General features: G+C 35.2%; 2 protein-coding genes across 4 annotated transcripts in view; both read right to left on the bottom strand.

The window, feature by feature from the left end:
• The window catches only part of LOC134706385 (ankyrin and armadillo repeat-containing protein-like), a 30,153-nt gene extending 24,037 nt beyond the window's left edge, over positions 1-6,116 (bottom strand). For all 3 annotated transcript variants that reach the window (XM_063565283.1, XM_063565282.1, XM_063565281.1), the window contains exons 1-3: positions 5,861-6,116; positions 1,593-2,182; positions 552-995 (exon numbers count right to left, since the gene is read on the bottom strand). In XM_063565283.1, the coding sequence (XP_063421353.1) occupies positions 552-995; positions 1,593-2,175 (1,027 nt within the window). In that variant the 5' untranslated portion in view covers positions 2,176-2,182; positions 5,861-6,116. The remainder of the gene's footprint in view (positions 1-551; positions 996-1,592; positions 2,183-5,860) is intronic.
• Positions 6,117-14,947: 8,831 nt separating this feature from the next.
• LOC134706387 (uncharacterized) lies at positions 14,948-27,112 on the bottom strand. Its single transcript, XM_063565284.1, has 3 exons — positions 25,151-27,112; positions 23,340-23,636; positions 14,948-15,557 (listed from the first exon to the last, which is right to left on the bottom strand). Exons 1-3 carry the CDS (start codon positions 26,619-26,621, stop codon positions 15,232-15,234), a joined length of 2,094 nt encoding a protein of 697 aa, XP_063421354.1. The 5' UTR covers positions 26,622-27,112; the 3' UTR covers positions 14,948-15,231.

Below are 27,112 nucleotides of genomic sequence, written 5' to 3' on the forward strand. Positions count from 1 at the left end.
ATAATCAAAGTAAAACTCAACATGTTTTTATCAATAGTTTGAACAGAGGCTTTTGTTTCATATCTTTTTTGGTAAATATAATTCACCTATAAGTTTAGTTTCCTAAGTACATTTAAATCAATAATGTAGGTACATTGTACTTATTACATAATCTGCATATTGAGCAAATATATATAGAATTCCTTAAGCTTTAGATCAGACACTTCATCAACTTAAGACTATACATTTTGTAGATCAACTAATATACTTGATATAAGTCCTTACTAACTAATGAATATACATGTAGTCATGAAAGACCAAATATTAGACTTGCTACAAGTCCCTTTTATTTATCAATTTATTTTCTATCCAAAAACAATCAGATTATATAATCATTTTGTAAAAGTTTACTGGTTGCCTTTATTTACAGAGAGGCATTCTCTGCACGTCTCATCGACATAAAACCTACCCATACATCTATTTTTATTCATATATTTGATATACATGATTTTGTCATGAGTGCCATAACTACCGTTTGTTTATTTCTTATTATAATATATAAAGCATTCTACCTGTTAAGTCTGGTAAAAGTCTTTTTCTCTGTGGAATCTTCATTCTTTTCTTCATACCCATAAAAAATGGCGTTAGGAAAGAAATAAATTTACACAATAAAAGCATTCTTCGTATTTCATTCTTATTGTCTAAGCACTGCATTATTAACTCTTCATGTAACTGTAGTCTGGTATTGATGCGTTCGTAACTTGTGTGGGTCATCTTATCAACATGATCATCTAAAGCCTTGACTATACTGGACACTAACCAATCAGAATCCATCACATATAAGTCTTTGTGGTTAAAGGTCTTATTTTGATAAAATGTCATCTGCATACTTAGTTGCTCAACATGCTTCATAAAATGGTTTCTTTCTTCCACAATGTCTTTGTCGTCTAAATCCTCTCTTTCTATACCATCATATATAGTCCCATATTCTGGATCATATGTTACATCCTGTATACCTAAAAAAATGTGTAGTTGTAATTAATGTCAATAATCATTTATCCACCATTATGCACAATTTACAAAATTGAAATACATGTTGTGTGTGTTTTGTAAATTAAAAGAAAAGCTCAACACTCCCAAATGTGTCTGTGTGTTATATATATAGAACCCTGCTTTGCGTTAGACTTAGACCAAAGAGAGTTGAATTTTCAATGGGCTAGTTTAAAAGGTAAGTCTTCAGGAAGACAGGTCACCCTCCTTGACACATCATTGGGACTCAGATTTAGTGCTTCAAGTCTTTGTTCTTACACCTGAATGCTGTGTGCATACATTGTAGCAGAGAAACAGCAACTGCAATGTACCAGTTTTCAAGTCTGGTTTGAACCCATGACCTCCCACATGTTGAGCAGGCTACCACGGCATTCTACAAGACCTCCAAACAAATTGTGAGATGCCTTAGAACATTTTGCAAATCTAGAAAGTGATTTAGATGACCAAATTTTATTAAGGGTTATTCTTTTGATGAAACATGATCATGATAATTAAAATATAATCACTACACTTTGTACATTGTAGCTATATATATATATATGTCTTAATGCACATGTATGTACCTGCACTGTAAAACTCTTTGTATGTCATTTTCTTGGACTTTGTACTGCTGGAAGAATCTGTATCTAAATGAGATTTCCATCTCTCATTAAAATGTGCTCGCTTGTCTTTTGGAAAATATGCTCCATGCCATAAGCACTTCAAAGTATAGTCTACTGTTGATAGGACTTGACCAATGCGTGTGTCCAGGTAGGCTGGAGGTAGTTTTATAGTGGAAGTCTGATCATAATTTGCCTCTAGATTAACTTTAGGTGATTGATTGAGAATGTAAATCCCATACATGAGTTCTCGTATGATCTGATGAATCTCTCGGTAGTCCAGTGGCTTCAATCCTTCCTCTTCTGGTATCAATATCACACATGATGAAGAGTTCCCAGGGTTTAAATCAGATATCACCCCTTTAGGTTTCTCCCTCTCATTTTTAAAATCGTCCGTAGAAAGATACCAGTTTGTCTGTAGATGTTTGATTACTTCATTTCTATCATTACGATCAAATTTATTAAAGTAACTAACAGCTTCTCGCTTAAATTCCTGTAACAAAACCTCTTCATTTTCTTGGTTCTCATTCTGATTTTGTTGTGACATGGCAGTTCTAAAAAAGAAAAAAAGTCCAAAGAAATTAATTATAGTTCTATTCTGAAAATTAGTCTTAAAAAGGTTGCCTGGTTGTTATTGTGTCTGAAGTTAAATGTATAAAATAATTCTCCATGCTCCTTTCAAATTTACATCACATGCACTCTCTTGCTAAATTCCTTTCAAGTAAAATAGTATTCCATATATATATATATCTAAACATTGCTAAAAGGTTTATTAGATAAATATTTTGATATGCTTAATATTATGTTTTATTACTATCACCATTTAGCTGCAACCAGAACAGCAAAAGCAGCAAGATTTCTCACTATCAACTGCAAAATCATAATGCTTTTTTAAGAATTCATCTATAGGTTTTGACATAGTAAATCCTGAGTTTTAAAAGGCTAGCTAAATGTACATGACTACATTTACATGATGTATGTCAGATTTGATAAAAATAAACTATATTTCAACAATTTTTTAAAAGGATTTTGGTTTTGATTTTATTGTTCATGGTTCTGTCCTATAAACACCTGGTCATCCCACTTGTTACATTTGTATGTATGAAAAATTGCAGATTAAAACTTGATTTAAAATATCATGGTAGTATCAAATAAATCAACAAACTGAATGTTACATGGCCATGGGCAGACATAAACTTCTGGACAATATAAATCTTATTATAGTCAGGAAATTCAGGTTGCTAAATTTTACGGGAGTTAAATCTCATTGGAATTTCTATAAATGAATTCATTACATCAACAACACAGTGTTAACGTTCTTCATTGTATTTCATGTACATGTATACAAGAAATCTGCAGTACTATCTTTATTGTTTCAAAACATGATGTCATCACATCCATCATACAATCTATAAGAAAATCATATTACCATGAAAGGTCCTGGAGGAGAACACTAAAACCATTACAACAAGCAAACAAAAGGTAAGAATTGTTAAATATGCCAAATTTCTAGCCGTCTGCAGACAGTTATGTTTTCATTTGTAACACAAGAGCATATGCCATAATTCTTATCAGAAAATCACATGGTCTCCTCCTGAACCTGTTACAGTGTAAAAAGGCAAAGCTCTGACTGACTGAGCCTAAGAAGTATTTCCATACCAGTGTTCCAGCTTGAATTTGAGGGCAGAAGGGTGCTAGTAAAAAAAAGGGCACTTTTGTGCGGTTTTGTAAATTTTTTTTGTAAAAATGATTGTATGATTGTTGAGTGTTTTTTTCCCTTTTTTTTGTGTACTGGTATTTTTTTAGGGTACCATGAAAGTATTTTCAGTGTATTTTTACTTCTTTTTTTGTATGGCATGGTTTCTTATTGACAACTGTTTCCATTTCAGTACTAGTATTTTTTTAGGGTACCATGAAAGTATTTTCAGTGTATTTTTACTTCTTTTTTTTGTATGGCATGGTTTCTTATTGACAACTGTTTTCATTTCAGTACTGGTTTTGAAATCACTTCCAAGCAAGACATCAGCATGTAGATCTTTTTTAGTAATAAACATAGAAGATGTACCTTTTACTTTGTTGTTATTTATTTCATTCTCAATAAAATTTTAAAAACATAATGTTTTACAATATTTTATTATCAAGAATACATATGATCAAGTGAAAAAACTTAACAATTTCATTAAAAAAAATCACAGAAGTCTGGCACTAAGGTCTTAAAATGCAATACTGAGTCAGAGATGAATAATATAAGAAACAGTGGTAAATGAAAGCACTAAAAATCATACAAGCAAAGAAGTATCTTTAAAAGCACTAAAAACATACAAGCAAAGCAGTATTTACATATGATACATAGTAGCTTTACTGCTTACAGCTGACTAAGTAAAATGTATCTACTATTCAGTGGAAGCAATCTCATCACACATGGCAAAATTATAATGTTCCACTTTCACTTGTGAGTAAAATAAAGCCCAGATAAAAATTTGGCTTCAGCTTTATGTAGCACAAGGTGTCTAGCAACAAATTCAAAGAAGACATCATAATGATTTGGACTATTTTAGTATGTACATGTATGCTTATGCTCTGAACTACTGAACCTATCATAGAACAATTGGCTTCCTCAAACAAAACCTGAACATCACATCAACGCCTGTAAACAATGGTAAAGGAAAGTGCGTACAAAACACTTGTTAGACCAATAACAGAATACGCCAGTCCTGTATGGGATCCATACAACAAAACAGAAATAGACAGATTAGAGATGGACCAGAGACGAGCAGCATGTTATATGATGAATACCAAAATCACTCTGGTGTAAGCAAGATGCTAAATCATCTAGAACAGAGATCACTCGAACAAAGACGAAAAGATGCAAGACTCACCATGCTCTTTAAAATAGTAAACATGAAAGTTGCCGTGGCAAAGGAAGATCGTTTGATTGTCAAGAAATATGCATGACAGAAGCTTCCATGTTCAAGCAGCATCAAATGATTACTGTAAATTTTCTTTCTTTCCACAGATTGTAACAGTCTCCCTCCTGGGGTAGTGTCAGCGCCGTCAGTCATGGCTTTTAAAGCAGGGTTGGCAAAGTATTACCCGCCCGGGAATTCCCGGGTGGGAAAACCCGGGTTTTCCCGGGCTGGGCAATACTCCCAGAAATAGGGAATACTGGGCATTACTGGGCAATATGATTTTTTAAGCTTATTTTAACACAAAATAGTAAAGACTTGGTGTAGTTTCATGGTATTACAGCTAAATATGTACTTTTTATACAGATAACCAATGACAGTCATTTCTAAAACAATGAAAAATTCAATTTCATTCCCTTCTATGTAGACAGAATACAAGATTTGCACACCCGAGGAAACCTTGTTGATAACAAAGCATTGTTTCAATATTAATTCAAACTTTGAAAAAAAAAATTATTGCAATGTTTAAGTGAATTGTTAATTTCAAATGTTATACATTCATATTGCTAAATAAACACCCTAAGGGGTCATGCCATTAACACTTATAGAATTAAAACTTTTAAAGGGCAGATTATTGTTACATAAACAAATCTGCATTCTAATCTGAATAATTACTAACTAATTAGTGACAGTACATAGATATTATTGAAATGTAATTTTTCTCACATGTAATTGTTATTTCTTAATAGGAGTTATATTTATTAAAATAAAAAAAATTGGCTTTATATTTACTGTTTTACTAATCCAGACAAACAAAAAAGGTTATATATATCCAGGGACGTATATAAGTCCTTGATATATCTTAAATGTATAAAATTTGTGTTTAATCACTGAATACTCTATAAAATTCAGAACAGTATTTTATATTACCCAGAATTGCCCAGTATTACCCACTAAAACCCAGTTTTTCCCACTGGGCTGGGCAATACTCATAAAACCCGGGTTTTTGCCAACCCTGTTTTAAAGCTGAACTGAATTCAAACATTAGGGGGAGTGGGAGGGGTCCATATCCGCACCAAAGTCATGGCAAAATATTCAGTTAGTTAATTGTGGCCATTATCCTATCCAGTAGAAGTATCTTAGTCAGCTGTTAGTTTCTAACATTATTAACAAGCACCGGAGCAGTGAAAGCTGTCATGCCAATGCAAATTTGTTCCAATGGATAGAAACAAGTGCATAAGCAATACTCTGTTTGGGTTTGATTTACAGTGAAATATTTTTCTTTCAAATGATATCAATCTTTGAATATGCTTCTGTTCAGATTACCTTTTTGGAGATGTTATGCGTGAAATTATTCCGAGACACTACAAAATAATAAATAAGCGTCCCAGGTAACCATCCTTCTGGCTTATATTTCTTCTATTTTCAAAAAGATCTAGATTTCCAATTTTGAAATTTTGGAACTTTATCAACTCAATGTATAAAAAAGATTCCGATTACATGTCTTTCAATCCTTATTCATTATGAAGTTTGTCTTTTTTGTGATTGCCATGTCTGGCATTTCAAGAAATTAAACATTGTGCATTGCCGATGGCAAAATGTTACGAAATTTTTGATTGGATAAACGATTTACAATTACGGAAATCTCCGAAATTATCCGATACGAAATTTGCGGGAAATTCAAAAAGTTAAGACACCAGGACGTATGTAAGATGTTAGTTATACGTCTTTGATTAACACACCAATAAACAAATGTGAAATCAGTTTATTCTTCGGACTTGAAAATATCGATAGTATAAAGTTTGAATTCCAGCATTTTTTTGTACTGATTTTAATTTTGTATCGTGATGGTTCTATCTATCTATCTATCTATCTTCATATTTCCGCACTCAGTCACAACTTTGACTATTAGGTGCCGTTGCATGCGTGGCTTATTTACAATTAAAAATAAATAAATTTGCAGTAATATTACGTTACATTGCATTGGTGCTTAGAAAAAATAATTAAAGTAAAAATATAACAGTGATTTAATTTTTTTTTTGTGGATTGTTATCCTATGTATATTTCTTGTTAAAACTATGTACATGTTATGCATTTTTTAGAATATTTGTGAAAGAGCAGATATAGAAATCTGCTCTTTGAAGTCGTCGACTGTTGTACAAAGGATTGCTGATGTAGGAAGTAGGTTCCATTGTACTATTGTATGTGGATAAAATGAAAACTTGTTTGAATCTTTATTTGTTTGAATTTGTTTAAAGTGGTTTGTATGTTTATATCTTGTTCTACTGTCTGATTTAACTAGAAGATCTTTAGGGTAAATTGCTATGTGTTGGTGTATGATCTTATAGAATACCACTAGTCTTGTTTGTATACTTCTCAGTTCTAATGTAGGCCACTGTAGGTGATCAAGCATGTTTGAGACAGAGCTGGTATTGTGATATTTATTACATGTGTAGCGAGCAGCTCTGCGTTGGACCATCTCAATTTGGTTGATTTGACTTTTTGTGTGAGGGTCCCAGACGCAAGAACTGTACTCAAGCTTAGGTCTAACTAAAGACATGTATGCCCTTTCTTTGATTTTTTGTGATGAAACTTTAAGGTTACGTTTGAGAAAATTCAGTTGTCTGTTTGCATTAGCTGTTACATTATTGATGTGTTTATTCCATTTTAGATCAGATTGGATGGTTATGCCTAAATATTTTGTAGCTGTTTCAGTTTGGAGAATGTGACCATGTAGGATGTAGTCATGGTTGACTGGTTTCTTTTTTTGTGTAATTCTTAGTATGGAGCATTTGTCTGGATGGAATGACATTAACCAGTCTTTTTCCCATTGTGCCGCTGAATTTAAATCCTCTTGTAGTTTGGCAGCATCATCTGTGTTTTTGATGTTTCTATAGATGATGCTGTCATCGGCAAATAATCTTAAGGTGCTGTGTTGTAAGTATTCTGGGAAATCGTTTATGTAAATGAGGAATAAAATTGGGCCAAGGACAGTGCCTTGTGGCACCCCAGATGTTACCCCAATTTTTTCTGATTGTTCTCCATCTAGCATGACTGTTTGTGTACGGTTGTTTAAAAAGTCACCAATCCATTCCAAGGTATTATTGTCTATGCCGTAGTATTTTAATTTGTAAAGTAATATTTTGTGAGGGACTTTGTCAAAAGCTTTGGCAAAGTCCATCACAACGACATCAGTTTGTATGTTAATATTGTTGTCTCTTGCAAGGTCCTGAATGAAAGATAATGGTTGTGTCTCACAAGAACGTTTTGATCGGAAGCCATGTTGTAAATCATATAAAATATTGTTTTTTTCAAGATGTTCCATTACTTGACTAGCTATGATATGCTCCATTATTTTGCAAAGTATACATGTTAGTGAAATAGGCCTGTAATTTATGGCATTGTTTTGTCGCCTTTTTTGAATGCAGGACAGACATTTGCATGTTTCCAGTCTGTAGGTATTTTATGAGTGTTAATATATTTTTGAAATATGAGTGTGATGATAGGACTGAGATGATCTTTCATTTCCTTTTATACCTTTCCACATAGTTCATCAGGGCCTGTGTGGCTTTATTCGGATTAATGTTGTGAAGAAGTTTGTTGACGCCCTTTTCTGATATTTTAATTTCATTCATTTGTGGATGTGATGATAAGTTTTTTACTGGTATTGGATCTGCAGATGATTCAGTAGAGAATGCCTTTTGAAATTGCTGGTTGAGGATGTTTGCCTTATCTTTGGTGTTTGTTACGAGCAATCCATCCTTTTTTAGTGCAGCTACACCTGAATTATCATTTCTCATGCTCTTGATGTATGAAAACAAGTTTTTTGGTGTGGGCTTTCTGTTGGTGTCAAGTTCTTCAATTGGGAGGTCTAGGATCATGTTTTCAATATAATGCCAATAGGCTGAACGCATATCTGCCTGCAATGTTTTTTTCATATGTTTGTATCTAATTTGCAGATGATGATTTTTCTTTGATTTTTTGTGCAGACGTTTAGTTTTATTAATCTTGATTCTTAGTTGGTCTGTGATCCAAGGCAATTTCATTTTATGTGTTATTTGTTTTTGTGGTTTGTTAGTATTGATTGTTTTTATAAGGTCTTCTTTGAATGTTTGCCAAAGTTCATTGGTGTTACTTGTATTGTATATAGTTTTAATCTTTCCTTCTAGTACTTGTATGTCTGATTTAATGTTTTCCCAGTTTGCTTTTTTGAATTGGCAAATTTGTCTTGCTGTTTTTTTGTTCCTTTTCAGTGATATTGAACATTCAGTGAATACGATGTCATGATCTGCATTACCAATAGGTGGCATTAATTCCAGTTTATTTTTTATGTTTGGTGCATTTGTTAAGATAAGATCTAGTATTCTTTCACCTCTTGTTGGTTTTTCTACTATTTGCTCGAGGGAGTGGTCATTTATTATGTCAATTAAAATTTGGTGTTGTTTGTTATCTGGCTTTCCAGGAATTACTGATGGTATTTGCCAGTCTATATGACCAAGGTTGAAACCCCCCCCCCCCCCCCCCTAAGATTATAGTTGCTTTTGAGTTCCCATTTGTACGGCTTAGAGATGTATTAAGTTCTTCAAGTGAAGAACCTGTGTCTGAAGGTGGTCTGTAGTAGCAACCAAGAATTAATTTTCTGGAGTTGGCTTTATTTACTTCAGTCCATACATTTTCACAGTTTGTTTGAAGTTCTGAGATTTCATCAGATATGATGTCTTTTGATATGACAATTAGGACACCACCATGACTTTGATTTTTTTCATTTGGTGGGCGATCTTTCCTGTATACATTGTAGTCGGATATTGGAAAGTAATCATATGAGGATGTTTCTTTATCTAGCCAAGTTTCAGTTCCAAATATAATATTTGGCTTAACAGAGTCTAAGATCTCTTCTAGTTCAGGTTTTTTGTTTTTTATTGATTGGAAATTTATGTTAAGTACTCTAAGTGGTATATGTTTGGGTGTTTTTCTCCCTGGTTTATAACTTTTCTTTTTCGGAGATGAAGTTGCTTTTGGTTCTCCAGGGCTCATACATGAATGTTCACTTAGGCTTGAGAATCGATTACTTCTGGGAAAGTATAACGTGACTCACATTACACAAATTGGCCAAACTCAACACAAATGGTTACTGAAATCTTAAAAGTTCTCATTGAGACTTAGCTGTCTAGCAATTTCTGTATTTATCATTTGACATTATACCGTCTTTCAATGATAGGTTAGCGGACAGAGACATATAATTATAGTATATGTCTGGTTAGGGTGAAGGTTGGTGCCCGTTTAACGTTTAAATACGCTGCATTATTTGCATGATTTGTTGATAAGTGTGATTGAAGTTTCTCGTTTAAATTTTTTATATAGATACTCTGAGACCGTTTTTTTTTTTTTGGAACCCTAGCTTGCTGTTCGGGCAGTGTGAAACAAGGCTCCGTGTTAAAGGTTGTACTATGACCTGTAATTATTTACTTTTTGCACATTGTTACTTGGATGGAGAGTTGACATATCGAAACCACATCTTCTTATTGTATTTGGTACAGAAGAAAAATGGTGGCTTGACCATGGTTTACTTTACTTTGTTTCGTTGATCCAGAGACATATATACACACATATATATATATATATGTCTCTGGTTGATCCAACTTATTGTGAACTATACTTATATGGATATCTGGAGATGGAGAAAACTTCATAAGTATGATTTACTTGTGTCTAATCCATTTTGCTTTAATTCAGCAAATAAAATATGTTTAAACTAAACTAAACTTATATGGATATCTAATCTCTTTTTTGTTGTTTGTTTAGACATTAATCCATCTGGGCTGTCCGGACACAGAATCCCATAAGCGATTAAACAGACATAATAGGCCAATCATGCCCTTAGTACACTTATGTCGTTTAAAAAAATGAGAATGGAAATAGGAAAAATGTCAAAGAGAAAACAACCCGACCAAAGAGCAGACAACTGCCTATAAGTCCAACAACGCAGCGAGAAAATCCCGCACCCGGAGATGGTCCTCAGCTGGCTCCTAAATAAAATTGTGTTCAGTGTAAATTGATGTGACACTTTACTCCAAAACATAAATTAACAATAAAATTAAAAAAAAACATACAAGACTAACAAGTGCCAGAGGCCCCTGACTTGGGACAGGCACAAATATAAATAAAAGTCTGAATTACTCTTATATGCTCTTGAATATCGTATGCGTTGAAAATGTATACTCAATACATGAGTGTAGTTGGTATTAAGTGTTGAAGCCAAAGGCGAAAATTTACTAGCATACTTAGGAATCTGATGTATATAGTAGTTTTCGTCTGTTTATGTAGTTCATATACGTGTTTCTCGTTTCTCGTTTTTATATACCGTTGGTTTTCCCGTTTGAATGGTTTTACATTACGAATTTTTGGGGCCCTTTATAGCTTGCTGTTCGGTGTGAGCCAAGGCTCCGTGTTGAAGGCCGTACCTTGACCTATGATGGTTTATACTTTTATAAATTTTTATTTGGATGGAGAGTTGTCTCATTGGCACTCATACCACATCTTCTATATCTACTATAACTTGTTCTTCTGTGTGTAGCTTGTTTTTATTTTCGACTAAATAAGACAAAATATGCAGGTTTATATTTCAAAGCAATACATATGTAGTGTCTTGTACTATTTCAATGGAGGAAACCATTGTGGATTACTTCTTTCAGAGAGTTTTTTTCCCACGTGTTTTGATGGTGTTAAAGATGTAAATATCTAAGATGTTGATGGAATATTTGTTAAGAATGACATATGTTTAAATTGTTCCAGAAATTCTTTTGATGTCTTAAGATTCCACATATGGTTAATGCCAAAACGCTGGTAAACAGTGTGACAGTATTTCTATAATCCCTCTTACACGGACACAATGTTTGGTAATCTAACTAACAATTCCTTAGTAGAACATACAGACGAGCTGACAATGTACCGTTGTTTGTGAGTATAGTGAGGAGCTTTGTGAAGTTTGAGTATCCAATACAAACAAGGTAAGATTTGTTGCTCACTGAAATATTCCAGAGGTATAATCAAGGACTTGTGGTTTGCCAAGATATCATCCTTATTGCGTTTTTATACGTTGGATTACCCTAATGTTCATTTATTCCCAATTCTTTGGTAACGTGACTCGTAGTACATTGATTTACAGACTAAACAGCATTGATTGAAACTTTGTCCACGCAAACAACACCATATTTGTCATGGAGAGACTTCAAACGTATCACAGTCTCATTGTCTCTGAATACGGACTTTTAGCTGTAAGTTAACTGCTAGTAATCTCAGATCTGTACCTAGTGTCTTTTTGTTGTTGGGATGTACAAGTACCCGGTCACGTACACTTGTATTTTTGTAATTCTGATGAGTAAGTTTTTTTCAACTGATTTTTATAGTTCGTTCTTATGTTGAACTGTTATACCACTGTCCAGGTTAGGGGAGGGTTGGGATCCCGCTAACATATTTAACACCCGCCACATTATGTATGTATGTGCCTGTCCCAAGTCAGGAGCATGTAATTCAGTGATTGTCGTTTGTTTATTTGTTACCTTTTTGTTTTTCGTTCTCTTTTGTACATGAATAAGGCTGTTAGTTTTCTCGTTTGAATTGATTTACATTGTCATTTCGGGGCCTTTTATAGCTGACTATGCCGTATGGGCTTTGTTCATTGTTGATGGCCATACGGTGATCTGTAGTTGTTAATTTGTGTGTCATTTTGGTCTCTTGTGGAGAGTTGTCTCATTTGCAATCATACCACATCTTCTTTTTTTTATTTTTACTCAATTTCAATAATTCTACAATTGGAAAGCCAATCTGACACTAGCTTTTTCGGACGCAACTTCATAATTCTGCCAAAAAGTCTATGTAAGAAAAACAGCATACACCTCACTGGTGAGATCTACAATGAAATATGGAACAATTGTATGGGACCCATATACATCAAACAACATCAGCCAACTAGAAAGAATCCATAGAAGAGCAGCACGATTCCTCACAGGGGATTAAAAATCAACAGAAGAAGGATCGGTCACTAAATGCTAACCGTACTGGAACTTGAAATCCTGCAGTACAAAAGAAACCAGATGCTCCGCAGGGCGTAGCTGTATACGACCGCAGAGGTTGAACCCTGAACGGTTGGGGCAAGTATGAACACAACATTCAAGCTGGATTCAGCTCTAAATTTGGATTGTGATTAAATAGTGGACACAGCATAGGTTTCTGACACAGAATGAATGTGTTCTAATGAACTTAAAATTTTTGTTTTCTCTTAGAGCAATTCACTATGCTGTTGAATATTAATCCTCTCAAAAAAATGTTTGAAGAAATTTTCTTTTTATTTATGAAATTTCAAATGAGAAAAATTGAACCCAATTTTTTTAATCACATCCCCCTTTCCCTTATTCCAAAACTAATCTCAATTAAAATTTCTAATGGAGTTTGCAACAATAACTACTCATTTAAATACATCATAAAATATTAAGATGTAAAAAAAACTGCTTGTTATCACTGAATGGTAAAGATTATTTTAATTTATCAGTTGGTAGTAAAAAGTGAATATACATTGTATATTGTATATAACAAAGATTTAAGTTGATTCTGGACAAAGAAAGATAACTCCAATTAAAAAAAATCTAGCTATTGCAAAATATTGTGCAATTAGATATTTCTTGCTTACTATTCTGGACAAAGAAAGATAACTCTAATTAAACAAAAATTTGCTATTTCACAATATTGTGCAATTAGATATTTCTTGCCATTGCGCAATACTGTGCAATTGAAAAGACTTGCTATTGCACAATACTTAATATAATAATTTTAGATCCTGATTTGGACCAACTTGAAAACTGGGCCCATAATCAAAATTCTAAGTATATGTTTGGATTCAGCATATCCAAGAACCCCAAGATTTCAATTTTTGTTAAAATCAAACTAAGTTTAATTTTGGACCCTTTGGACTTTAATGTAGACCAATTTGAAAACAGGACCAAAAATGAAGAATCTACATACACAGTTAGATTTGGCATATCAAAGAACCCCATTTATTCAATTTTTGATGAAATCAAACAAAGTTTAATTTTGGACCCCGATTTGGACCAACTTGAAAACTGGGCCAATAATCAAGAATCTAAGTACATTTTTAGATTCAGCATATCAAAGAACCCAACCGATTCATTTTTTGTCAAAATCAAACTAAGTTTAATTTTGGACCCTTTGGACCTTAATGTAGACCAATTTGAAAACGGGACCAAAAGTTAAGAATCTACATACACAGTTAGATTCGGCATATCAAAGAACCCCAATTATTCAATTTTGATGAAATCAAACAAAGTTTAATGTTGGACCCTTTGGGCCCCTTATTCTGTTGGGACCAAAACTCCCAAAACCAATACCAACCTTCCTTTTATGGTCATAAACCTTGTGTTTAAATTTCATAGATTTCTATTTACTTATACTAACGTTATGGTGTGAAAACCAAGAAAAATGCTTATTTGGGTCCCTTTTTTGGCCCCTTATTCCTAAACTGTTGGGACCTAAACTCCCAAAATCAATACCAACCTTCCTTTTGTGACCATAAACATTGTGTTTAAATTTCATTGATTTCTATTTACTTAAACTAAAGTTATTGTGCGAAACCCAAGAATAATGCTTATTTGGGCCCTTTTTTGGCCCCTTATTCCTAAACTGTTGAAACCAAAACTCCCAAAATCAATCCCAACCTTCCTTATGTGGTCATAAACCTTGTGTTAAAATTTCATAGATTTCTATTCATTTTTACTAAAGTTAGAGTGCGAAAACTAAAAGTATTCGGACGACGACGACGCAGACGACGACGCCAACGTGATAGCAATATACGACGAAAATTTTTTCAAATTTTGCGGTCGTATAAAAACCAAAGACTGGTATTTCTGGACAAAGATGTCGAGGGTTTGGTCCCAGCTATCAAACCTGACGAATTTTTGGTAAAAAGTAAAACCAACAGGATCACCAAGCGAACACGCTTTGTAGACTTTGAAAATTGAAGGTATAGATCTGGAACAACAAGTCTGCGTGTTGCTGTTCCATATACATGTTTCATGGAAGGCTTAGGCGGTAGTTTTCTCATTTTCATTGTTTTACATTGTCATTTCGTTTTTTTTATAGCTGACTATGTGGTATGGGCTTTGCTCATTGTTGAAGGCCGTACGGGGACCTATCGTTGTTAACTTCTGAGTCATTATGGCCTCTTGTGGAGAGTTGTATCATTGGCAATCATACCACTTTTTTTTTTTTTAATATTCAGTCAACATTAAGAATTCTAATGATACAAATGTTTTGTTTGATATGGTTATTTTAAATATATCTCTGGATATTAGGAAATTGAACGAAACTTCATAGTAGCCAAACAATTGACAAGACCTTACAAGAAACTAAAAGACGATTTATTCATTAATAGATGACAAATTAAATATAAAGCGTTTCATCAATATGTGGAAAAGGACGGGAAATGGTTCCAACGACTGGTGTCAAATGAAATGAAGAAATGAAATATGCTCCTTTCACACTATTGTACATGCAAATGTATCTAAACAAAAACAACAAATCTGTTAGAACACAGTTATTTCCACTACCAACCAATGTGTACGTTTCTCTATATAAGACTCTGATTGTTAAAATGATTTTCTTATTTCGTGCTAATAATACTGTTCTCAAGAGCATGTCAAATGAACAAATGTTTTTGACGGACATAGATTAGGAGACCAACCGCCATATTTACATTCGTCCAATCTGATTTCAGTTCCTGTACAATTCACTTTGTTCATTACAGCAACAACCTGTGTGGTCAATACATGTTCATCACTGGGCGGGGATAGAACACCATCTTCATATCCTAACTGCCTACAAACAACTCGCGAATTTTCTGCTGACCAGTTAGTTGAACAAACCCGCGACCATTGATCCATGTGATGAATTTCTAGATAACCAGTGTTTCTGCTATTGGATTCATCGTCTACTCTTAATCGAACCATGTGATCTAAAATTTTAAGAAATCTGATATGAAAAATTGAAAAATGATTTAGTTAAATATTGGCATTGAAAGGCCGACTGTTATTCAAAAGATCACCCTATTACCTCGCCAAGTGGTCATTAAGGGTGGCAGAGTAAAAAGTGAACGACTAGTATGTTTTTGTCATATTGGGGGATTTGGAGTTGATGGCCAAATCATATTTTCTTTTCTAGACTCTTAGTGATTTAGAGATTTAGAAACGGTACATAGACACCTTCACAAAATTGACACTGTATATAGAATCCTAGGATAAATGTATTTTGGTGTTTTGTGCTGTTGGCCAATTGGTTGTCTCATTTACGATCACGTTTTATTCATACATTAAATTAACTAGAACACACCCGCGAAATCGCGGGAATTCAGAGCGTATTTGAAAGGATGTAAAGTGTTGTAGGAAGAATTTTGTAAAAGATTTAATGACTTGAGAATTTCAGGAAAAGTATCAAAAGTCATAGGTACTTGGGGACAGGAAAATGGTTTTTTAACCCTCCTCCTTTATTTCCAAAATTCCCATTTTTTGTTTTCTATTAATTTCATTATGAACATAAATTTAGTGTACATGTATTATGAACATTCCAGTCAGGAGCCTGTAATTCAGTGGTTCAGTGATATTAGTTTTTGTTCATTTTTGTACATAAATAAGGCTGTTGGTTTTCTCATTTGAATTGTTTTACATTGTAATTTCGGGGCCTTTTATATCAGACTATGCAGTATCGGCTTTTGTTTATTGTTGAAGGCCGTAAGGTGACCTTTAAATGTCGCTGTCATTTCGGTCTCTTGTGGAGAGCTGTCTCATTGGCATTCATACCACATCTTCTTTTTTTTGTAAAACATTTAGTGACTTGAGAATTTCAGAAAAGGTACCAAAAGTCATAGGTAATTTGGGACAGGATAATTGTTTTTCTAGCCCGGATCCTCCCTTTTCCACAAAAAAATCCGCCCACCCCCTTTTTCTGGAAAATAATTGGTTGTTTATATAGGGAATCACTGAAGCATGACCGGAGCGGGCCCCTGCATATGGAAATTTCTGGATCCGCCACTGCGGAGGGGCCCTGATCCCAATATCCCGGGCTTAAAAACATGAAATCCCGAGGTTCTGAATTTATTATACAAATTAAATATCTCGACATCCCGAAATTCGAAAAAAGAAATCCCGGATCGCGAAATGGTCAATCCTGAAATTTCGATTTTAAAAACACCCGTTCCAGACGTCATTAACAGTCAATTCTCAGTTTAATAATTGATCCACAGCGGTCATTGATATATAATTCAGACCCTCTCTATTAAAAAACCCTGTGATTGCCGTGGATAGTAAACTTGAAAATGAATCAGACAGAAAATACACTTTATTCGTAGTATATGCATTTGTTTCAAAGTAAAAACAAAATCGCAAACCGGAGGTCTAATCTGACTTAAAATGACGGATATAAGACAGAAAATACACTGTATTCGGTAGTATTAATGTATGTTCAAAGTATACAGGAAAACGCATACCGGAAGTCTGATCTGACTTAAAATTTCGCCCAATGACGGAAACATTTTCGGACGTCTTTTTTCTCGTTTTTCACCCAAAATAACTCAATCTGAATAATCATATGAATGGATGACAAATGCGATTATGCACTGTACCCATAGGACACAGAGGCATGATGATTAATTTATTGTGGAAAGAAGAGAAGCGACACCCAAAATGAGGTCTTCTCGTTTAATAGTATAGATGACAAGAGTTACATTTGACTTAAGATAAACAGTTCTTATTAAACAAACCCTAGACTTATATATTATGTTTTGCTCAATAAATTGGATGTAGAATTATCATAATGTTATCGAATTCAGTTTTGATAGATTAAATTTTCTATTACTGTGTTATAGGTGAACCAGGTGCTCCGCAGGGCGCAGCTTTATACGACCCCAGTGGTTGAACCCTGAACAGTTGGGGCAAGTTTTGTCACAATATTCAAGATTGATTCTGTCTGAATTTGGATTGTGATCAAATTTTTTACATAATCAATACTGTGCAATTGAAGATTTCTTCTTGAAACTTTTCAAAATTCGAATTTGAAAATTTTTGAAAAAAGGAAGCCCTTCAAAAAATGGTACCCCCTCACACTTTTTGAAACCCCCTTAGAGCAATAACCCTTAAACTCAATCCCATGCTTTCCATTGCAGTTTTGAAACTTGTAGTACAATTTCAGAGAAATTCATACACCAGTTATTGTCATGATTGTTTGGAAACTAGAAGCATGCTTCTTTTTGGCCATTTTTTTGCCCCTAATTCCTACATATTTTGGGCAATTAACCCAAAACTTAATCACATCCTCCTCCTCTGTTATTTGGTACATTGCGGTAAAATTTCAGAGAGATCCATACAATTACACATAAGTTTTTGTCTTGAAACTAGAAAAATGCTTGTTTTAACCCCTTTTTGGCCCTTAATTCCTAAACTTTGGTCCCACAACCCCTAAAATGAATCCAAACCTTCTACTTGTGGTTTTAAACATTGCTGTATGATTTCAGAGCGATTGAAATACTTCTACACAAGTTATTATCCTGAAACTAGAAAAATGCTTGTTTTGGGCCCCTTTTTCCTAATCGGTTGGGACTATCATCCCCAAAATCAATCCCAACCTTTCTTTTGTGGTATTGAACCTTCTGAAAAATTTCATGAAGATCTATTCACTTAAAGTAAAGTTATTATCCTGAAACCAATTTGTCTTCGGACGACGTCGACGACATCATACCATTATACGATCCCAATTGGGGTCGAATAAAAACTACATGTAATCGAATAATTACACTATATGTCGACTATTGGGTGTGAATGAACGGACTTCCAGAGTGAACGTCAATAAAAAACTTAGGCATATTTTACTTTATTGCAATGTTTACACTGGTGTTAAAACACGAAGATTGCAGAATATTTTCTTTTTAAACATTGTATTATCATGATTATTACAAAACAAATAAAAAATTTACTCTTTAGAATAAGACTTGGTAACCCAACACGAATACTATACATTTTCATAATTACATTTGTAAACTACGTCAGACCAGCATGTTCAGTACCGATCATGACTGGACAATACAAGATTGGTAATACGACATGGCACTACCGATCATGACTTGACAATACAAGATTGGTAATACGACATGGCACTACCGATCATGACTGGACAATGCAAGATTGATAATACGACATGACACTACCATGACTACCGAGCATGACTGGACAATACAAGATTGGTAATACGACATGACACTACCGAGCATGACTGGACAATACAAGATTGGTAATACGACATGACACGACTGATCATGACTGGACAATACAAGATTGGTAATACGACATGGCACTACCGATCATGACTGGACAATACAAGGTAGATAATACGACATGACACTACCGAGCATGACTGGACAATACAAGATTGGTAATACGACATGGCACTACCGATCATGACTGGACAATGTAAGATTGGTAATACGACATGACACTACCGATCATGACTGGACAATACAAGATTGGTAATACGACATGGCACTACCGATCATGACTGGACAATGCAAGGTTGATAATACGACATGGCACTACCGATCATGACTGGACAATGTAAGATTGGTAATACGACATGACACTACCGAGCATGACTGGACAATGTAAGATTGGTAATACGACATGGCACTACCGATCATGACTGAACATTACAAGATTGGTAATACGACATGACACTACCGAGCATGACTGGACAATACAAGATTGGTAATACGACATGACACTACCGATCATGACTGGACAATACAAGATTGGTAATACGACATGGCACTACCGATCATGACTGGATAATGCAAGATTGGTAATACGACATGACACTACCGATCATGACTGGACAATACAAGATTGGTAATACGACATGGCACTACCGATCATGACTGGACAATGCAAGATTGGTAATACGACATGGCACTACCGATCATGACTGAACATTACAAGATTGGTAATACGACATGACACTACCGAGCATGACTGGACAATACAAGATTGGTAATACGACATGACACTACCGATCATGACTGGACAATACAAGATTGGTAATACGACATGGCACTACCGATCATGACTGGACAATACAAGATTGGTAATACGACATGACACTACTGATCATGACTGGACAATACAAGATTGGTAATACGACATGACACTACTGATCATGACTGGACAATACAAGATTGGTAATACGACATGACACTACCGATCATGACTGGACAATACAAGATTGGTAATACGACATGACACTACCGATCATGACTAGACAATAAAAGATTGGTAATACGACATGACACTACTGATCATGACTGGACAATACAAGATAGATAATACGACATGACACTACCGATCATGACTGGACAATACAAGATAGATAATACGACATGACACTACCGATCATGACTAGACAATAAAAGATTGGTAATACGACATGACACTACTGATCATGACTGGACAATACAAGATTGGTAATACGACATGACACTACCGATCATGACTGGACAATACAAGATTGGTAATACGACATGACACTACTGATCATGACTGGACAATACAAGATTGGTAATACGACATGACACTACCGATCATGACTAGACAATAAAAGATTGGTAATACGACATGACACTACTGATCATGACTGGACAATACAAGATTGGTAATACGACATGACACTACCGATCATGACTGGACAATACAAGATTGGTAATACGACATGACACTACTGATCATGACTGGACAATACAAGATTGGTAATACGACATGACACTACCGATCATGACTGGACAATACAAGATTGGTAATACGACATGGCACTACCGAGCATGACTGGACAATACAAGATTGGTAATACGACATGACACTACCGATCATGACTGGACAATACAAGATTGGTAATACGACATGACACTACCGATCATGACTGGACAATACAAGATTGGTAATACGACATGGCACTACCGAGCATGACTGGACAATACAAGATTGGTAATACGACATGGCACTACCGATCATGACTGGACAATACAAGATTGGTAATACGACATGGCACTACCGAGCATGACTGGACAATACAAGATTGGTAATAAGACATGACACTACCGATCATGACTAGACAATGCAAGATTGGTAATACGACATGACACTACCGATCATGACTGGACAATGTAAGATTGGTAATACGACATGACACTACCGAGCATGACTGGACAATACAAGATTGGTAATACGACATGGCACTACCGAGCATGACTGGACAATACAAGATTGGTAATACGACATGGCACTACCGATCATGACTGGACAATACAAGATTGGTAATACGACATGGCACTACCGAGCATGACTGGACAATACAAGATTGGTAATAAGACATGACACTACCGATCATGACTAGACAATGCAAGATTGGTAATACGACATGACACTACCGATCATGACTGGACAATGTAAGATTGGTAATACGACATGACACTACCGAGCATGACTGGACAATACATGATTGGTAATACGACATGACACTACCGATCATGACTGGACAATGCAAGATTGATAATACGACATGACACTACCGAGCATGACTGGACAATGCAAGATTGATAATACGACATGACACTACCATGACTACTGATCATGACTGGACAATACAAGATTGGTAATACGACATGACACTACTGATCATGACTGGACAATACAAGATTGGTAATACGACATGACACTACTGATCATGACTAGACAATAAAAGATTGGTAATACGACATGACACTACTGATCATGACTGGACAATACAAGATTGGTAATACGACATGACACTACCGATCATGACTGGACAATACAAGATTGGTAATACGACATGACACTACTGATCATGACTGGACAATACAAGATTGGTAATACGACATGACACTACCGATCATGACTGGACAATACAAGATTGGTAATACGACATGGCACTACCGAGCATGACTGGACAATACAAGATTGGTAATACGACATGACACTACCGATCATGACTGGACAATACAAGATTGGTAATACGACATGACACTACCGATCATGACTGGACAATACAAGATTGGTAATACGACATGGCACTACCGAGCATGACTGGACAATACAAGATTGGTAATACGACATGGCACTACCGATCATGACTGGACAATACAAGATTGGTAATACGACATGGCACTACCGAGCATGACTGGACAATACAAGATTGGTAATAAGACATGACACTACCGATCATGACTAGACAATGCAAGATTGGTAATACGACATGACACTACCGATCATGACTGGACAATGTAAGATTGGTAATACGACATGACACTACCGAGCATGACTGGACAATACATGATTGGTAATACGACATGACACTACCGATCATGACTGGACAATGCAAGATTGATAATACGACATGACACTACCGAGCATGACTGGACAATGCAAGATTGATAATACGACATGACACTACCATGACTACTGATCATGACTGGACAATACAAGATTGGTAATACGACATGACACTACTGATCATGACTGGACAATACATGATTGGTAATACGACATGGCACTACCGATCATGACTGGACAATACAAGATTGGTAATAAGACATGACACGACTGATCATGACTGGACAATACATGATTGGTAATACGACATGGCACTACCGATCATGATTGGACAATACAAGATTGGTAATACGACATGGCACTACCGATCATGACTGGACAATACAAGATTGATAATACGACATGACACTACCGATCATGACTGGACAATGCAAGATTGGTAATACGACATGGCACTACCGATCATGACTGGACAATGTAAGATTGGTAATACGACATGACACTACCGATCATGACTGGACAATGTAAGATTGGTAATACGACATGACACTACCGATCATGACTGGACAATGTAAGATTGGTAATACGACATGACACTACCGATCATGACTGGACAATGCAAGATTGGTAATACGACATGGCACTACCGATCATGACTGGACAATACAAGATTGGTAATACGACATGGCACTACCGAGCATGACTGGACAATACAAGATTGGTAATACGACATGGCACTACCGATCATGACTGGACAATACCAGATTGGTAATACGACATGGCACTACCGATCATGACTGGACAATGTAAGATTGGTAATACGACATGGCACTACCGATCATGACTGGACAATACAAGATTGGTAATACGACATGGCACTACCGATCATGACTGGACAATGCAAGATTGGTAATACGACATGACACGACTGATCATGACTGGACAATACAAGATTGGTAATACGACATGACACTACCGAGCATGACTGGACAATACAAGATTGGTAATACGACATGACACTACCGAGCATGACTGTACAATACAAGATTGGTAATACGACATGACACTACCGAGCATGCAGGAGTGGACAATATTAACAGATTATTACATGGTATTTTTCATATCCGATGTATTATCAGCTCTAAAGCCGAACTCGAGGGGTGATATTGACCGAGGGCTGATAATACATCTGATATGAAAAATCATATCAATCTACGCGTTACTCTGCAAACTCCGTAAAATACGCCTCATTTGACAATGTTTGAGGCTACAAAACAACAATAAAACAAAAACAAAGTTCCATGTATTATAAAACCAGTTGTTCTTGTGTGACTCTTTAACCATATTTTACTTACCACAGATGACTGCAAAGTCTTGTTTGTGGTCACAGTGCTCAGAATGGATCATTGGATTTACAATATCACATTGTCTTGTATACAGACAGCTAACATTCATTTTCCAGAACATTCCACTTCCACTACCGAAGTGACCATTTCCCGCCGAATTTCCTCCCATGTATCCAAGGTGGCGACAAATATAAGCTGCTTCAATGTGGCCGAACCTTCCACAAAGAGTTCCCCATCTTCCCTTCTTATAAATTTCAACACGTCCTTCATTGTCTCTGGCTCCTCCGTTTAAAACAATAAAAGGTTCTGCAAAACAAAACAAAATCGATTTACTCAATTAATATATTCTGTACCGATACACAGCAAATCATAGTCTTATCAAAATGGTACTGAAATATCTTACAAATTTATCTTGTATCGACGATAATGATAATACTTGACTAAGACAGCAACACAATGCCACAAGTAATTAAACCAAAAAGACATGAGGAGGTCAACATATAGTCGCCAACAAAAGACAATACTTTAGAAATATATACAATTTGTCTTTTTGGTTTACTTATATGTGACATTGGGTTGCTGTTTTAGTGAAGAAGTTATAATTGGCATTGTATTACTCTAGTTGCAGTTCCAAACGGACAGTCACATCATATATACTGGCAATTGACCTAGTCAACAGTCGCCGTTTCAATTTACAAGATTTGAAAAGTATTTGAGGAACAATATCATCATACATGACACAACATTTATCAAATCATGAAATTAAACATGGTTAAATTTAAAGACCAAAGCCCGGGCAAAGGTACGTTGATTGTATGCGATTCACAGTATTAACATGGTGCACGTGAACCAATGATCAAAAGCGTTTGTCATGTGTTTATCAAAAGCGTTTGTCATGTTTTTATCAAAAGCGTTCGTCATGTGTTTATCAAAAGCGTTTGTCATGTGTTTATGAAAAGCGTTCGTCATGTGTTTATCAAAAGCGTTTGTCATGTGTTTATCAAAAGCGTTTGTCATGTGTTTATCAAAAGCGTTAGTCATGTGTTTATCAAAAGATAAAAATGTTAATATATCGGTACTTTGGTTTTTATGCGGGGTTTTCTGATTTTTTGTTTGTTTGGTGATGTCAAGTCTTTATGAAGAGTCAAGGTTGTTCCATGTTGTGCTGCATACTACCGGTACGTTATACTTCTCTCCTATATCATGTATATGAAAGGGAAAAGATTTGGGCGCTCGTAAACACATTCTGTATGTGCCTGCTTGAATTCATTAGCCAGTGATTCGGTGGTGTCTTTGGTCACAGTTTATCATATTTGTTTTCAATCTCATTGAAATACTTTCAGATCCAAACTCATGTGTCCAAGCTTTAATTATACATGTACATATATATAGAAAGATGTGGTGTGAGTGCCAATGAGACAACATGCCTTATATAAGAAAAACTTGGACACATGATAAGTATATAAATTAAATTGAATAATGTTGCGGTTCTATTTTATTACACAAATGGTTCTATTTCATTACATAAATCAGTTGGTTTTCTTGTATAGAATATTTAACATTTTTTGTTATGGTTAGGGTCTTTTATAGCCTGCTATGCGGTATTGGTTTTGCTCATGTTGAAGTTAGTACAGTGACCATGGTCATTATAATTGCTATATACATGAAAATGAAAAATCGTCATTTTTTTACATAGGTGGATAGTTGTCATTGGCAATCATACTTCAGGTATCTCCCTACATGCCCTATTTTTTATCATCAAAACACTCATTCGAGTTTTCTAAGGAGAAAACTAATATACTGATGTATAAAATATATACCTGGCTCTCCTAATAATCGAGTCAATGGCGGAGTGATACGTTCAAGCTTGGTAGCTGACTGATAGATGTAGTTAAACATTCTGGTGAAGTTTTCAACTGCAGCAAATTTCTCTATTCCAGAATTACCACTGCCTTTAATGTCCCCGAGACTATCTAGAACACTCAACATGCTCACAGAATTGGCTAATGTATGATTAACTTGCACTTCTACAAATTGTAAATTGTGAAAGATGTAAGGAATCCATCGCGTGTTAGACGCCACCGCCTCTATCATCTGTAATACTCCCTTTGTAGCATTTAACAACAACTCAAAGTCATACTCAATAAATCCATTGACGGTTGGTGGACTTTGGTGATTGGTATCGGTTTTCTGACTCTCCTTTAAACGATGAACCTCTTTCAGAAGTTCAACTACAGTTGTTTTCAGAGAAATCTGACTAGTTTGGGCCAAATCTGTAACCAGTTCCACTAATTGTGATCCATTTTTTAATACTTGTTTAAATTCAGTAATTGCATGTACAGGGATTTCACATTTGGACACTTGTTCTGACTGTCTGTGGTTAGACACTATAGGAGGATTGGTTGAGGTAGGCACAGCTTTATATTGGTGACTACAGTTTGTTATATTGGTCTGCTTCTCCAGGAATTCCCGTAGATCGTCGCGAATGATTGTTTGGTCTTCGGCAACAGTTTCCGTGGCACCGACGATCCTCTCCACCAAATCACCCGTATGATAGTAGTAAGACATTGTCCTTTTAACATCATCATTCAAGATCTTTAAAGTCTCAGTCAACCCATTCATGACCTGTAAGGTTTTCTTATTTGTAGATTCATCTTGCATGTACCTTAAGCTGCTTAGAGTGTTATTCATCACAATATCTACCTTTTCCTCAAACTTTTCAAGAATGTTTGAGCAATTCGGTTCTTTTACTTCTTGAATAATATTACGCGGTAAGCCGTCTTGCATTTTCTGTTCTATTTCATCAGATGACCGATTAATCACCGAAACCATACTTTGAAGGCTTTCGAGTTTCTCTGTAAATCCTTTATTTAGATAATTAAAGTTTTGTTCCATGGCATCAAACATCAAATTATTTGTTTTCTCAACTGCTTTTAAATCTTGCTTCATCAAATCTACAGATATCTTTACACCTTTGTTTTCGACATCCATCAATCCCACTTGCGAATTCATTGCTTGCAATACTTTGTTGACTGAGTTTAGATTTGAATTGACTATTTTGAATTGTCTGACATTATAATACTGCAATCCGTTAACTGACCTTTCTAAAGAAGATATTCGTTCACTAAGAGAATCAAACTTGTCGTCTACGATTTTTAACACAGAATCTACAACAGTCCGGTCTAACTGTTGGAAGCTTGTTAGTCCAGAATGGGATGTTTCCACGGACTGTGCCCGTATGTTAACAATTCCAAGGAATACAATGCTTATGATATTAGCGTAAACGTCCATGTTTATCCTGTATCAAAGACGTTTTAGTTCACTGGGTGTATGTATGTTATTGAATTATATTAATTTAACACAGGAAAGTATCATAACAGAAGCAACCGCGTTTCAAGTTTCAAGTAGAAAATTGACCACGAGGAAATACGTCACGATCAGAGGTTAAAGCACCTCGATTATGATGAACCTTTCAAATTACTTAACACATATATTACTTAATACATCCATTGTTTCCAAAGGGTCACTAAATTAGTTCTCCTCGGTCATTTTAGAGATATCTTTGGAACGACGTCATCTAGTGTTAAATTACACTTTCAATTTCATGCACAATTAATGTCTTATTAAAACCACATATAATGAATTCAGCATCAGATGAATTAATCACAAGATAAGAATACACCTATGTGTTGAGAAATCTGATCGTCTCTGTCTAATCATCTGATTAGATTCTGTGAAGATAAGCACTTCTTAAAGATCGCATACCTTTACAGTGTTTCACT

Source organism: Mytilus trossulus, chromosome 2 (genome assembly GCF_036588685.1).
Source record: "Mytilus trossulus isolate FHL-02 chromosome 2, PNRI_Mtr1.1.1.hap1, whole genome shotgun sequence".
NCBI classification, from domain to species: Eukaryota; Metazoa; Mollusca; class Bivalvia; order Mytilida; family Mytilidae; genus Mytilus; species Mytilus trossulus.